General features: G+C 34.4%; 1 protein-coding gene across 5 annotated transcripts in view; it reads left to right on the top strand.

Moving 5' to 3' along the window:
- The window catches only part of slc36a4 (solute carrier family 36 member 4), a 200561-nt gene extending 184218 nt beyond the window's left edge, over positions 1–16343 (top strand). For 4 of the 5 annotated variants that reach the window (XM_088639246.1, XM_088639245.1, XM_088639248.1 and 1 more), the window contains one exon: positions 12842–16343. In XM_088639246.1, coding sequence (XP_088495372.1) covers positions 12842–13176 — 335 coding nt within the window. In that variant the 3' untranslated portion in view covers positions 13177–16343. The remainder of the gene's footprint in view (positions 1–12841) is intronic. The other variant, XM_088639247.1, reaches the window with a different exon arrangement.
- The last annotated feature ends 341 nt before the right edge of the window (positions 16344–16684 follow it).

The raw sequence follows: 16684 nt of genomic DNA, 5'->3' as shown, positions 1-16684 counted from the left end.
AAACTAAAGCATAGAAGATATTTCAGATTCATCTAGTTTGATAAAGAAGGTTTGAACTACTTTTTTGCTTTATTGTTGCTTACAATTATATAGCAGTGGCAGGAATATTTTCTTTTCACTCACAGTTCTTTTCTGTGGTAAATTGTCACATTTTATTAGAGACATCCAGATTAATATACCCACTGGGTTATGCTAGAATTTCCAATGTAGTCTTCTAACATTTTCTGCTTATCCATTAGTTTATAAGAGTATGCTATCATGTTTGCACTGGCATTTTTGTATTTCTACAGGCTTGATTTGAAAATGTAACTCTAGGCAAAAGTAATTAAATTAACATTTGGTTTGTACTGTATAGACATCCTAATAGCTTACTGCTCAGTGGCTGACAAAAAGTAATTACATTTGAGTTATGTGAGCTAGACCTCTGAGGAGCTTTAAGAATTAAAACAGTGAGCAGTTCTGTTTAACCAGGGTTGTAGCCTCTTATTAAACAAGGCAGCCTAATCCACTAGAGAATCAGTAAGGAACCATTGGTTTGCAAAAGAAGCAATGTGTTTAACAGAGTGTTCAAATGTTATTATTTTAGTTTTTCATTTGTGAGTGGCCTCACATTCAGAAAAATGATAGAAAGCATCACAAATAGTATTAACTTTACAATCGTATTGGTCTGTGGCTTTCTGGACTGTGTAATGAGATACGTGCAGTAGTTTAATTTCAGTATATTGATAATTAATAAAGTTAGTTCATGTGTGCAACTGTGTGCACACATACTGATTTTTAAAGTCAATTCTGTGATTATTTAACTTCACACAGTACCTTAAAGGTCCAAAGTGATGATTGATTATTTCTCAGGGCTGGCTATCTAAAGATTGGGAGTCAGCATGCCTTTAATTGCTTAACATTTCTACACCAAATTTTAGTGATTTTTAGTTTCCCTTATTAGTACAGTGGTTCTTGTGGTTTCTAAGTATTTTTCTGATGCTTGCTCATGCAAGCTCTGTATTAGTGGACTTGGTTGTCTGGGACCTTATTTTGTTCCTGTCTTCTCGCTGCTGCTCCTGCCTGTGTCTCTGATTTTGTTGCAATCTGCTACTGACCTCCACACCAAGGATTTTAGCCCTGGCTAGCTGAGATTGTTTCTTGTGTCCACATTGTGTGTTGTTGGACCCTGATGCAGCATTGCTGTTTCTTGGCTTGGCCCTTCTCTCACCCCACCTCTTTTCTGTCACATTCAGTAATTCATGACTTGACCCCACTCTGTGTATCACACCCACCACCACTTATTTTATGATCCTGGTGCAGTTAGTTATTGACAAAATTTAAAACCAGTCTTTGTCTTATTCTTTCTGCTATGATCCTTTTCTTTGGAGTATCTTCCTTCAGTACGTGTTGTCTGCAGGCAATACTGCATTGTTTTGGATTGTCTGTGCAACTACAGTTCATGTTTTATTTATGTACAGTTGAATGCTATATTCAACTTACTTTAATAATTATCTTCTCTTACTCTGTTTCAACATTATTGAGTCCCCACCCCTCACCCCTCTGTTACTAAACAGAGTAGCTTTTATTCTCATTGTAGTGAGAGAATTCTACGTGGATGTCCACATTGGCATACAATGGAGTCTGGTTGCAGTATTGTGTAAAATAATACTTCTAATTGCAATACTATTTCTATTTTGTCCCAAAAGCACTTGTATTCACCCTGGGTATGTGCCATTGATTGGGACAATCTGTGCAATCTTCCAAAAACTGTGCTGTCTCTAAATCTAAACCTTCTGTGTTAAGTATCTCTGTAAGCTTTACTCTCTTTATTACTTGATCTTTAAGTAACAAGTCCCCGATTTTCAATGAGTTTGTTATTGACCAGAAAGTGTATATCTTTTGTCTCACTGAAACATGGCACCTACGAAATGAATATTTGCTGTTCAGTAAAGTTAATCCTGGTGATGTCACTTTTAAAAATGCCAATATACTGTACATGTGTTTCTCCTATCTGCTCTACTTTTGCTGATTTCCTGGCTGCTCTAAACTGTTTTATATTTACTCACTATGTCAACTTTCCAATTAAAATACAGGTTCATACTGTAGATTAGACTTAATCAGGTCTTGCGGTGTTGGCATTTCCAACACACAAGTATTTGAATCAGCCATTTCTGATTATAAAACTGTCTTACCAATGGTCTGTCTGTGTTTCTGGTTGAAGAGGTCTTATTTTAACTCAGCCCTCTGCTGTTGCTCACGTTTTATGTATGCATACAGAATTACTGTGCATAAACAGTAGTAATAATGGGTTGTGCACTCAGAATCTTTCTCTGGAACCTAAATGAGATTGATTCAAAATTCTATTGAACGTCATATGGTTTACATCCTATATGGAAGAAATATGATGTCCTTTGAATAAATTGTAAATTTTAAATTCGATATAAGTAGTTATCACAGTCAATGACCACAGCACATATTGTTTGTCACAGAGAATACCATCACCCTGCATGGAGAGGCAGCATGGAAAACATCATCTATAGGGGCAAAAAAAGGTCCTGTGGAGCCCTTTGACAAATAGTGGTTTGGTTGATCAAGTTTTGGAAAGGAATAATTGTGAGAGAAAGTACTTGTAATTGTGACAAAAGGAAGAGATTTTCCAATGAAGGATGGACTGTATAACATCAGTCTTGTCATGGAACCTTGCAAGCTGGTTTTGCACAATTTACCCATTGATTCTGGTGTGACAAAAAGCAAAAGGACTTGATTATTTTAGAATTCTAACCACCATTAGACTGTCTCTGTTGGCAGGCAATTAATGAGGGATTCAGAAACTCAAACATTAAAATACTTCATAATACAGAACACTTTGCAAGAATGAGTAGTTTCTCTGAGCCTTTCTCATGTACAGTACAGCATGAATCTCTTGCTAGTTCTCTGTTCAATTAAATGTTAGATGGTAGCAATTGTTATTAATTTATGCTACAGTACAATAATTGATATCAGAGGCTGTCTAGAAAAAATAGAGATACTTCAGATATTAAAATTATATGAATCCCTTAACAGTAGTGTAGTGCAATTTTCAAAACAAAAGCACCTCTGCACTTGAGTCAGGAATTCTACATAAGAAGAAAACACAGCATTGGTCTTCTAGCTGTAGTAATATTTTTGGACCGTTTAAAGTCCGGACTCATTGATCCCTACCTGTACATTTAATCAGTACATTTGCTTAAGCTCCCTTTAAGCATTTCCCTGTATTCTCCTGTTATCCTTGGTCTAGAGAGCAGAGGTTTTGATCTTATTATCAGTTAACCCATTTTATATACCCATGAATATGCAGGTGAGACAAGCTAGGTACATGAGTACAGTTGCTTGTGGAATGAAATGGCCTCACTAATACTTTTGTGCAGTTTTGATTGAGTGCCCGGGCGAAGACAAATAAATCAATACAGTCAGGGGTGCTAGTCTGAGTCTCAGTGGCTCATATGGGCAGTGCGTCTGCTCTGGAAACTCAGGGTAAACACTTGTGGCTTGTTTGCTTTGTAATAAAATATGATTTCTTATTTCTTCTGTATGTGCTGAATACATTTGTCCCTAGGTGCCCATATTTATTAAACTGACTCAACCGCACTAGCTAATTGAATCAATAACACATTTAAGGGCCTCCTTCTAAGAACTGCAAAGACCAACATGAATTACAAAAGTTATTGTGCTGTGTATCCAGAACACTAGTTAAAAAGCACATTTATGAAGTAGTTTTTTTATCCTGCATTGTAGGATACGACAATGAGATAACATTTTTATAGAAATACTAAATTAACTAAACAATATCCGGTGCAGCAAGGAAGAACTCATAAGGGTAGCTGTTAAATGCATCCTAAGAATACAAATAAAAAACTTACATTACCATAGCATCAATGTTTCTGCTAACCAGTATGTACTGTATAATGGAAACAAGTTTAATTATATATTCATGAATACACTTTTCACAAGTTGAAACAAGATAATTTTCAGTTTTCAGGAGAATCACAAACTTCATATTTATATCAGAACATGTCTTACTTTATCATTGTATCCAGACAAAATATAACAAAAGAGAAAAAAGCACTTCTTTCACTTTACATAATAGTGGAGTAGAGTCACAAATCCCCCTTTCCTCTCAGTGGTATCCCCCTCCATGTTTCTACCTAGGGAACTACCTTTTATCCTAAAATAAGGTAAAATACCTACAACAGAACACCCCATGTAACAAGGCTTTGACTGTGACTTTGACGAGCACCACTACAATACAACACTGTCCCTCTATATCTATTAAAAGGAATATTCCCATCTTGCATTTTGGTACTATTTACAATAATGAATAATAAAAAGACCCGTTTAGAAAACCTACTGTAGTAGTTTCTGGACATTTCCAAAACCAATGCAAATGGTATTCACAGTGCCCCACTTGACAGAACATACAGTACACAGCTGACTAGGAACTAACTTTGTATAATACCATCTACAACTTGTAATGTTTGTGAAGGAAATTGTTGTATGTTGTTTGATGCTTTGTCATTTTTTTGAGACAGAATTCATTTTATCCCAAGTATTGACCCGGGAAACAAAATTCAAGTCCCCGTTCCAGATAGTAACCACTTCTGAGGGTTTAGATGAAGCCTGCAATAGGAAGACAAATACAGGAAGCCACTCCACTGAAGTCAACCCAGGTTGCAATAGTTTGTAAAGATAATCTCTGGATACTGTTTTTTAGAGCATTCTTGTCACCATAAACATTTTCAGAAATCTTGTGTTAAATATCATGTTACTTTTACAACACATTTGTAAACACTACATTTGAGTTTTGATTTTTCAAATAAACAATTGTTTGAGTAACTGAGTGTTTGCACACTCATACTGTATGTGTAAACGCATGGTTACAGGATTCCTTCCACACTGGAAAAGCACAGAAATATGGGGTCTGCCTAGTTTTCCTGCTGACACCTGGTTTACTTCAGAAATATATAAGTATTCCAGTTTCATTTGCATTTCTTTGAAGTGGCAAGGCAATTACTTGTGAAATGTGTTTGCTGTGAATAATGGATTTTTATTTCTCCTATACCAGCTTTCTCTTGTCTGTCAAACTTCTTCAGTGGCATACAATAACTCATAAATGGTGAGATGAGCTATTTGGTATTTTCAAATACAGAGAAGAGATTTATATGCTCTAGACACCTAATATATCCAAAGGAGATAACAAGAAAATAGGTAGTTGCATGTACAGTATGCATTTGAGAATATCTCCTATTTTATAAAACAATTTCCCCTATAATAAGTGAATGACTTTTAGTAAATGTGTTATTTCCCTTTTAACATTTGAGTGTACAGTAGTCTAGTGCACACCTGAGTGTATAGTTTGTGTTCTTAAAATCACAGATGGAATAAAGCAAATTAAATCCTAATGTCAGTCTGCTATAATTTCATTCAGCACATAAACATTTCTAAATAGAGCTATTTTAATGTAATGTTTCAAATTCAGCATTCTAATGCAGTTCACAATTATTTGTATAAAATCATACAATGTGAATGGAAAGGGGAGACATCTACAAAAACCTTCGTTTGACCTCAGTACATTGAAGAAATTCAGAGAATTTCCAAAAATGAACAAGTCATTACGAGACATTCAAAGACTGTGAATTACAGAAACTGCAGATTCTTGTCAGTCTTAACTGGGCCAGGATATATCATGTTGTTATAAAATCTAAGAAGATTGTGTACAAAATACAGAGTATAAAACATCCACCATATCTAATAAAAAATGACTCTCAAAATGTTAGGCAGGATTTTTATTTTAATCATCACTATTTTCTTTCAGGGAAAAGATTACAGAATTACTGTACATGATTTGTCCAGAATGTGCATGTTGTCCAATTTGGCTAAAAAGTTACAAACCGGTGATGTATTGTTAAATCCAGAGATCTGGGAGTTTTTTTTTCACCAACTACTGTATATGACATTTTGGAATCAGTTGCTGTTGAAAATGCATAGGCAGTTTTTAAACAGAAACTTGAACTGAAGACACCAAAACCAAGTTAAACAAATCTCCAGTTGGGTTGTATTCCTGACCAAATGAAATATTTTTGATAATTGACTGGGAATTTAAAGTGAATGGTAATAATCTATACAGAAATTTCCAATTTACAGACTAAATCAAACATTTTATTCTCTAAAATTAGTGAAATATTTTATTTAAAAAAAATTGGAAGCTGACAGCTGAGATATTGGGGAACTACTGTACAAGATGTTTCAATTAAGAACCAGCATAAACAGCTCTAAGTGGAACTGAACTGAAGTTATCTGGAACAAACTGAATGTATTATATTTCAAGGAAATTGAATTTGACAAATTAACCCCTTTTCCTGCAAAGTGGATTCTGTGTTGTCCACATAGTTTAAAATAAAAAATACATACAATTCTGAATGTTGAAGAGGTTACTGCATTTAAATATTTGACTGTATAATGTACAGTACATCTCAAGAAGGAGAGAAAAGAATTTGCCAAGTACCCTAATCACAAAATGGTTATTGTTAAAAAATTTCAAGTGTATGTGGAAGACATCACAACTTCAATTTTGAAATCAATTTTCCCCTTGCTATTCCCTTTGTTGTAGTAATCTGTGTTGCTAGGAGGCTTTATGTGTTCATTTTCATGTGGATACAGCCCTGGGGTGCATTAAGAGTGCTAGATTTTTTCTATAAATTCTATAATTGACTTTGCACTTTCATTTGATTGACTTTCTCCCCCTCCTTTGATCTACATTCAATGTAAGCATGGCAAAAATGGTGAGGTAAGCAAGGTTTGCAGGAAAGGTACAGAGCCTGGACTGTTTGGAAAACTGCAGCAAAAGATACAGATATGTTTGACGTCTGATTTCGGAATGCCTCTGTGCAGATTTAGCATTTTATTTAAATATCTTGTGAAGCTAGTGCAATAACTAATAGTAGTTAAACAGAAAACAGGTTTAGAGCCCACATAATTTCAATTTAGCTCGTCCCTGCAAAACAAATCGCATGCTACAGTGCATCAGATCAGATACATGCCCTTTTTATTTTGTAAGAAATTTTAAAATGGCACCTCAGATGCTGTAGAAGCAACCATTCTTTTTACCCAGGAATAGGAATTAAAGATGTACTTTCTTCATTATGAGTAGCACATGTATAGTTTCATTATAAAGTACATAAAAAATGATTATTTTTTGTATGTTATTATTGACTGAAGTGAAATCTATCCTTTTGGTTTTCTGCTGTTCAAAATTATGAGGCTGGTTGTGAGGGGAATTCCTTACCAAATTTGTCAGCCTATTGACTTTTCATACTAAAATGTATTGAGAAGGGTTGGGGAATAATTTTCCTATTTGCTAAAAGGGAGTGCCAGTGGGAACTTTGTGGTTGTTGGGAACTGGTTTTTAAGGTTGTTTGATGAGAGGTGTGTTCATCTGTGTGTAATTTTGTTTTGTGGTAATGAGTATTGTACAGTATATTGACTTACAGGACCAGACCATGATAGATTCATTAATTTGGGTGATAATTAATTACATCTGTGTGCTTGAGGTATGTAATACTGTTTCACATACATTGTCTTATAATACATTGATGGCGTGAGAAAGGAATCTGTCAGCTAACAATGCTGTTTGTCCTTGCTTAATTTTTCACAATTTGGTACCTTTTGTTAATGAATAAAATGAAGGTTGTGCTGTAAATGAATTTGTTTGGTCAAAGAGACCAAAAGTTAACCCTCCCCTGTTGTATGACTCTAGTTAATTCTAGATTGATTTCCTTTCAGAGCACAATCCTAATCCAAATCCTAATTTGCTGCAGTAAATCAATTTTAAAGTAATCCCTTTCAATGAAGAACATAAGGGGACTGAGATATATAAGATATATATCTCATATTATGTATGTATAGTATATATTTCCAATAAAACTTGTTTTTAAAAGACAGTAATCCCACTGTATATATAGTAAATTGCATAGGCCCAAAAGGGAATGTTGTGTTAATTGCCCTAAAAGCAAAAGTTTGAAAGACACTGATTAGACTTTGCAAATTCTAACATTAGTTACTGAATGCACTGGTATATTAAGAACTTGAACCAAACTTTACGAGGTGTTTCTGACTTTTATTCCGGTTAAGGCCTAATCCGTACTCATTGAGAACTCCATTCAACACAAAATTTCCAGTACCAGAATACTTGTCTAAAAATAGAAGTTTACCCTTCTCGATACATTCTCTTTGTTTTGGTGAGGTTGCATAGACATGTGAGGCTATTATTTTCATTCAGTGAGGTATATTTTGCACTCAAATGATTGATAGCTTGAGGAAAGTCTTTAACGAAAATCTGAGCCCTAACCCTAAATTACTCCAAACCCTTAGCTAGGGTTAGGGTTAGGATTCCCACAAAACGTAGACATTTTTTGATGGCATGGCTGTGTTTTAGGACCAAAATGATGTTTAGGAAAACAGGTATTTTAAGGTTTTCTAAACATTTTTTTTTCTGACATGTTTGGCTATACAGTATATTCATTAATATTTTTTTCATCCTTATTGAAATGTTATGTTGAAAGTTTAATAGTTATTATATAACCCTAGTGATGTCTGTTCTTTCCTTAGAAAAAAAAAAGAATTATATACAGTATTTGCATTTGACAATTCCAAGCTGAGTGTATGTGTAGCTAACCAATGGAGAATTACTGTAGTACTGTAATGAATATGTATTGAGTTTCAGAGACAGAAAATTAAGGTTACCATTGTATTAACTGAACTCTGCACACAGATCTTTCTCCATATTCATACTGATATTACTAGAATACAGTATTATTGACTAGAGGATCTTAAACCATTTCATGATGGCTAAGTTACCTAAATTGTTATGTTTTTACACTTTATTTCTTGATTTGCTCAATAGTGATGTGTTTTTTAAAGACTTGATAGAATCTTTGCAACTGGTCTTCCTACATAATAGGGGTTGTGCAATGTAATCTACATATTTTAGTATAATAAAATCAGTTATCCAACAGCTGTTTATATCTTGGTGCAAAGTCCTTTATACTCAGCTAATGTAATGCATTGTGTTTTGTTTGCTCGGCACTGTATGGCCCTCCAAAATTATCTGTCCCCCAGAAACAGTGTCCCATATTAAACCATTGTTATTAGCAACGAAGAGACAGTTGCTATACATGCTGGTAAGAAGAGAAAAGGCCACATTGGAAAGCTAGGTTAAGGATAAGTAGGAAAATGCTAAATCTGTATATTTAAAAGTAAAACACTGTAAATGTTTGTTTTCTTTTTACCTTTGAGTCACATTTAAAAATCATAGTGTGAAATATTTAGTTATTACATAAGGAATGGCTGGAGTCTTCTGCTGTCTTCACTGGGAAGTGCAGTTGCATCATTGTTCCAGGAGAGGGCTCTATTCCTGTATAGGCGTTCTATGTTTTTTAAGGGGGAAATAAGCTCTGACAAATCGGTTTGGTTTCTGATAATGCTCTAAGGTGTAAAATGTTTGCAGTAAACGAGAACATGGGTAATTTTTTTTTCATTTTCTAGTGATTCTACACAGTCATGAACATTTCTAATGGAATTATTTATGAAATAACTAAATGAAGAAAGACATCACGTGCAAGCTTGTGAAATTTAACAGTTGCTTTATTACTGGATTTTAAATGACAGCAAAACCAAACGCTCCATCTTGACCTATATTTGGTTTTTACAAGTACTCTATAAGCCTTTTATACTAATCCTATGTTCCCAAACACCTGCCTTTGCACCTTAGCTATCTGCAGCACATTCAGTATGGTAATTTGCTTTGATTCTAAGACGGATTAGCGTCTTAATCATAACTGAAGTATATTTTCAGGGACTCAGGAAACCAAAATAAAACCAAAACTCAGAAAAAATGGTTTGCATATCAAAGAGTCTGTGTGTCTCCCATTTTAGTGTAGCTGGATTTTTTATTACTGTTGGTGTAAAAAATTCTGATACTGAAATTCAATACTAGGTTTCATCCTGACCCTTCTTTTTCAAAGTTAAAATATATATATATATATTGCATCCAATCTAGGGACTTATGTATTTCTGTACCACCTTTTTCTTCCACAAAGATGTATTAAGGTATACTGTAGGTTGGTGAAAAAAGGGGTAAAATAAACTGGACACTTACCAATCGCCTAGAAGGTCAAGTTGCATTAGTAAAATTATAAACCTGTAAAATTATAAATTATAAATGTTTTATTAACAGGATTGCATTAATTATTTTTATCCTAAATACGTGCACAGTGCCTACAAACTGAAATATAATTAACTCCCACTTATTTCCACTGAAAAGAGCAAAAATGTTTGTCAAAGTTTCATGCCTTAGTTTCAATGGCGCTTCTAGACATACAGTAGCTGTGCTGGCCTGTCTGGCTTAGATGTGTGGTATGTAGTTCAGTAGTCCAGCTCATGTGCACAGGAATTTGAGATAGTGAAAATTATCTCAAACTCAGGTAAACCGAGATCACTTTTTAACAAAGGTTACTGTTTGTGATAGTTCAGTGAACGATAAAGAAGATTTGATTGTGCCGTTTGTTTTCAAATACTGTATGTCAATGTTAAGTTAATATGTAATTTCAATTGCTGTTTCTGTGTTAATTTTAACAAGTAAAACAAGATTGCAAACCAAAAATGAACTATCTATGAAAATAATGAATTACATTTTAGATTTTTTTAGAATTTACTGTCCTACTTTGATTTAGAGAAATTCTAGAAGAACGAGGGTTCAACGTACTCTTCTGATAAAGCTACTTCTGTATATTTACATGTATTTTAAGTGGTCCTGTGGCCTATGTTTTTACTAGATAGCAGTGGTGTAATTTACTATAACAAATTCTGCTCATGCCACGAATGGCAAACATTGATAAGAGTGGATCTGTAATTAAAAATTAAAAACCACATGGGATTTCATGGGATAATTTCAGATTGGTGTATTTCAAGGTTGGTGTTTAATTAGTGGAAGGAAAGGAGAAGTTATTAGCACTGCAAAATATTACTCTTCTTTTCCTTTAAAGTATTAGAGCAGTTTATAACCTTGATGTTTCTTATTCGGGTCAAGTTAGTGGAAGCTTTTCTTTCTTAAGCTCCAGCTTTCCTTCAGCAGTAGTCATATGAATATTGTATGTGAAAAGTCATGTTTTATTAAGACTGGTCATCATATTTTTAAGAAGTAACAGGAACAATTGCACTATGCTTAAACTAAAGATCAGGTTTTTACTTCCTATCGGTAATTCTATAGAAATTAAACTGTCATTGAAATTAATCGGAAGTAGTTAAATTAAACCTGAGTGCCTTATACCTCTGTATTCATCTTTTTTAAATTTGTATTTGTGACGTAGAGTACAGAAAATTGCATGTTTAAGAATTCTGTAAAGAACCTGTGCATATTTGTGAGTGTACAGTACCTCAGGTAGTAAATGTTACCTACGGTATTCTTATGTGCCTAGTTTCAATTAAGATCTGTTTGCTCAAAAGACGTAGTACTGTATCTTACTTAATTGCAGATGAGGAACAGTATGTGTGGAAGGTGAGCATTTCTAAACAGCATTAGACTTAAGAGTTTGGGCTATTTTTTCCCTTTACTCTATTGTATTTAGACATCATAATGATGAATGAATATTTACAGTACAGATTCAAATTCTCATATAGTTCATACAAAAATAATAAAAATACTGAAATATCAATAAAGAGCCCAATCAATATATATTTATCTTACATATTGAAATATAACATAGGATAGAATAAAATAGGGCAACATGTAGGCAAGGTGGGGCAGTGGTTAGCATTGATGCCTCACAGTGCTGGGGCTTCAATTCTTGGGGTGCTATCTGCACAGAGTTCATATGTTCTCCCCATGTTCATGTGGGTGTCCTCTAGGTGCTCCGGTTTCCTACTACAGTCCAAAGACATACTGAGTGGTTAATTGGTTCTGTGAATATTGCCCTGGTGTGAGTGTGTATGTGTGTGTTTGTGTGTGCCCTATAATGGATTGACATCCCATCCAGGGTGTATCCTGCCTTGTGCCTGTTCCTTGCTGGGATAGGTTCCTGCTTCCCCACAGCCCTGTATAGGGTAAGCTGGTTAGAAAATGGAAGGATGGATATAATTAATACAAAATATCAATTCAGATATCAAGAAAGAGTCCAATCAATCAATAAATATATGTAGATAACTTTTAATAAACGTTAGCAATATGTGAAATATATTAATTGTAACATACTGTACAATACGTCAACCCTTTTAAATTTCCAGTTTTCCAGGGCATCGTGTTGTGGAGTTTAACTGGTGCACAACGAGATGACAAATTTTCTTGCAACAAAAGTTCTCTTGGTGTCATTCTGTTGTAACTAACATGTACAGTATCACACTATTGTCTGCTCTCTATATTTACTTTTGTAAGACAGCTTGAAAATATTACTGGGCATTTCAGTGGAATCACACATTACATTTTAAATAAAACTGAGAAATAAAACAAACTAGAAAGAATTGCATTTGCACGTACTGTATAACCCCGATGCTTGTGTGTATAGAATGTAGGCTACTGCCAGCCTTGTTATTGTCTGATGGTACTTTGGATTTCTTTGATAATTAAAGCTTATAATATGGTACATGTATCACTCTATGTATATTGTAAAGTAGCATAGTTCTAGCAATGGAATTCAGGGGCTTGCAAATGTAAGACACACTCAGAATGGGAGGGAAAAAAGAAAGCTGTCTAGTAATTCATGAAGTGACTCACACTCTAGCCTAGCTTCTTCTGTTTGCTGTAACATTGCTCTCTCTTTTTCTTTCTTAGGCGCTACGGCAGCCCTCATTCCTCGCCTTGATCTGGTCATCTCATTTGTGGGAGCTGTCAGCAGCAGTGCCCTGGCTCTCATTTTCCCTCCACTGGTGGAACTCATTACATTCTGCAACAAGAAGTTCAGCCTCTGGATGGTCGTGAAGGATATTTTCATTGCAGTAATAGGATTTGTTGGATTTTTAGCTGGGACCTATGTGACGGTGGAAGAGATTATATATCCCCAGGCAGACTTTTTAGTTCCCGATACTGGAAAAACTGCTGTACTTTTAAATGCTACAGACTTTGTAAGAGGGGCTGTGAATATTTCAAACCCATTCACCTCTGAGTAATGTCTTATAAAGCTGTGTGGGTACCCAAAGTTCTCCATGACGATTCAGCATAACGTAGACATTGAGCCTCCAAAACGGGCTCTCTTTTGATAATGAGCAGAATTCCCGTTATGTCAGATTTGATTTGTAAATGCATTCCTTTGCCCCATCATCATTCCAACACTGTTTCAGTTTCCAGTATTGATATGAAACACTTGTCCAGTGTATTGTTTAAAAAATATAAAACTGTAACACCTTAGGAAGAAACAGCCTCATTGCTGCAAGGATCACAAAAATGGCTGCTTTTAGCATTTTCTGATTAATGAGGTTTATATATTATGAAATGGTTTTATTCCTTTCTGGCCCTATCAGTTACAGTATTTCAAAATAGTAATGGTTTCCATTAAGGTGTCTGCCCTGTCTTTTACTTTGTCCAAGTCTTTTTGAATTTCATTTCCACTTCTTACAGTGTATCCTAATGCTTTTGATATCATCCATCAAATGCAAACCTGGCTATTTTACTAGCTATATCAGAATCTAGATACAGTAGTTGATATGAATTAGGAGCAGCGGTTCTAATTCTGATTCCTGTTGTACTTCAATAATTGCACAATCTAAATTTGAGCATTAAACCTTTAGCTATACCCTCAAGTTCTCAATTCAAAATCATGCCTTACTTGAATACCCACTGCCAGTAATTTAAGCCGTCATCTTAGTGACCTTTATTTACTTGATATTTGAAGGTAATTAATTTCTGCTTTACATGAACAATTTTCCAATATGTATTACCTATTGTATATAAAGTGACTATTGGAAGGCTTTTGTAAATGTCTGTGAAGAATTCCATTAGTACAGTACATTCCATTAGTACAATCTACTCTCAGGCCCTAGAGATACAGTATGTATATTTTAAGGGCTTCTAATACTCCATAACATTTCTGCATCTTTCTTATATTTAGAAGCCTCAAACATATCAGTACCCCTCTTCGTAAAAATTTGAGTTAAAATTTCAGTTCAAACATTGGCCATTCCCCTTTCATCATGTAAGTTTCAGAGACGTTTACTGTACTGTTGTTGTACTAAAAAAGCCTTTTTATTATTTTCTTCAACCTTTGTTATAATATTCCTTCCTGCCTCTCTTGGCTTTCCTAATGTCATTTGGTTTACTTCTGCTTCCAATTCATTTAAGTGGATGTTGTCCTTTTAAAATTTTTGTAAACTTTTTTTTCATATACGTTTCATGTTATTAAACCATTTGGGGAGCCATCCATTTACTGCTAATTTCAAATGAACAGCACCTTACCCCATTCTATCTCATTTTCTCATGTCAGTGTTTATTAATTTAAAAACATTTGTTTCGAACTCCAACTGTACCTCAAAGCATGCCATAATCACAGTTCCGGATAGTTCATTCAGTTCTGTTTTCCATCACTCTGCGATGATTGTCTGAAAACACTAGATCAATACAATCACTTCCTGTGTGGTACTCTGATCTGGATATATATTAATGAGTTCAGAAAAAGCCTGAACATGGCTTGTTTACTAATATGTAAAGACTAGAGACAATGTATTTATGTATGTTAATTTGGAACCAAATAGTTTTCCAAATGGTAGGACTTGTATGCATTAATGGATGGATAAGTATGCATTATAATCAGATTAATTTAGAATGAACAGTTGTTAGATCTTACATCTGCCTCTTTTCCCAGGGGTGCTTTACTGGGAGAAGAACAGAACAAACTTTATTATCCTAGGAAGCTCCATCTACCCTGATCTACAGCAGGAACGAAGTGAGTGGGCTCTTACAGTATATTCATTTAATCTCATCCCTGTACTCCTCTTCTGGTAAAGATGCAGGACTGAGATCAAGGGTGTGGAAGCACTTTTTCTACATTATATATGATATATTTCTAAATAAGGAAGCCTTTCTTTTCAGAACACATCAAGTTGAAATATTATTGGGTCCTAACAAATTCAATTTCAAGACCTGTGTCTCGTGTACTGAATTGTTTCAGAAAAGAGATTAGTCTTTGTCTATCTGATTCAGTTAATTAAATTCACTACTCAGTTCATTAGAGACTTACTGTGTCACAGTCGTTTTTGTATGGTGGATGAGACTTAGTTAAATTCTTGTATGGCCCATTTAATTTGAAACAAGCCTTGAATCATATTATGTGCATGTTTTTTCCATTCAAGTGTGTTACCATTTGGTAGTAGATTTTACAACATGTCTGGCAGAGAAACGTTTTAGTTAGTGAATCTAGTTATTTATAAATAAAGTTATTGCATTTAGAGAATTTTTTATTTTAAAATGCTTGAACTCTGTTATTGTCAATGTATGGTGATAATCCATTTTATAACACCGTGGCAAGTTAATCTTCACTAATTCCTTTTTGGAACTGTACCACAGATACAGTAGTTCTGAATATACAATATTTCCAAAGGTTTCCAAAAAAACATTTACATTTGACTAGAGCTAGATGGTCCATACATATTGTATACATGCATTTAAGACATTTTAACTGAACTACAATTTGGTTGCTATAAAATGTTATGAGGAAATTGATCAAAAAGTTTTCAGAAATAACAAACAATTACCAGTACTACAAAATTATGGGTAGAGTAACCATTTTCAATGCCTCCCATAAAGGTTTGCAAATCACAGGTGTTTTTTATAAGCCTCACATTTGAAACATTTTGTTCCTCAGCTCAGGACTCAACGTAAGCCAGCCTGAGAAGAACTTCTTCAATGATTTATGTACTTGTGCTTTTATATTTTTGTGCATATTTGTAGAGTGATAACATACTTTTTTTATACAGTCGATGTAGGTATGTGAACATACTTTTAAAACTGCCTCACATGAAAAACAGTGGTCTATGTGACAGATATCATGCACTATAGGGTTGAAAAGACACTGTGCAGAGCTGTCTGAAAGATTCACAAAAAAAGAAAAAACACTTTGTAGCATCAATTTCTTTCTAGTTTCATGATAAACCCAAAGCTTTCTTTAGCTTTTGACAGATGTAGACAATACTCCTCCTCAGGGGGTGAAAGACAAGTAATAGAAATAAGATGTGATAAAATACTGATAGCCACGCTTACAAATACAGTACACTCATTACAATTACAGCTACCAGTCATGGAGAGAAACCTTTGCAACTGAAATTAAACATGAATGTTTTTCTTATGTTGATTATATCTGTTTATGAGCTCAGTAATGTTACAATGGTTTTATAACAACTGATTATACATGCTGTGCAAAACTATGAAGTCACCTTATCTACACTAACATTAGCTTGTTTTTTCTACTGTACATGTGGCCATGCAGTATCCTTCACCTGTGGCACTCATTGCTTTTGAGAGTTTTTTTATAGGCTGCTGTAAATAGTAAATATGAATGCACCAAGTCTAAATCAAAACATTTTTTTTAACCTCCATCCTTTCCAAAGCTTTTTGACTCCAAAGTTAATATTCCTATTCCACCAGTTTGACAGATCCAACTGATTACGGTTCTTGGGTCAGAGGCAA

Source organism: Lepisosteus platostomus, chromosome 7, assembly GCF_059453375.1.
Source record: "Lepisosteus platostomus isolate fLepPlt1 chromosome 7, fLepPlt1.hap1, whole genome shotgun sequence".
NCBI lineage: Eukaryota > Metazoa > Chordata > Actinopteri > Semionotiformes > Lepisosteidae > Lepisosteus > Lepisosteus platostomus.
The sequence above is the reverse complement of the archived record's forward strand: the minus strand, read 5'-3'. Positions and strand labels throughout refer to the sequence as shown.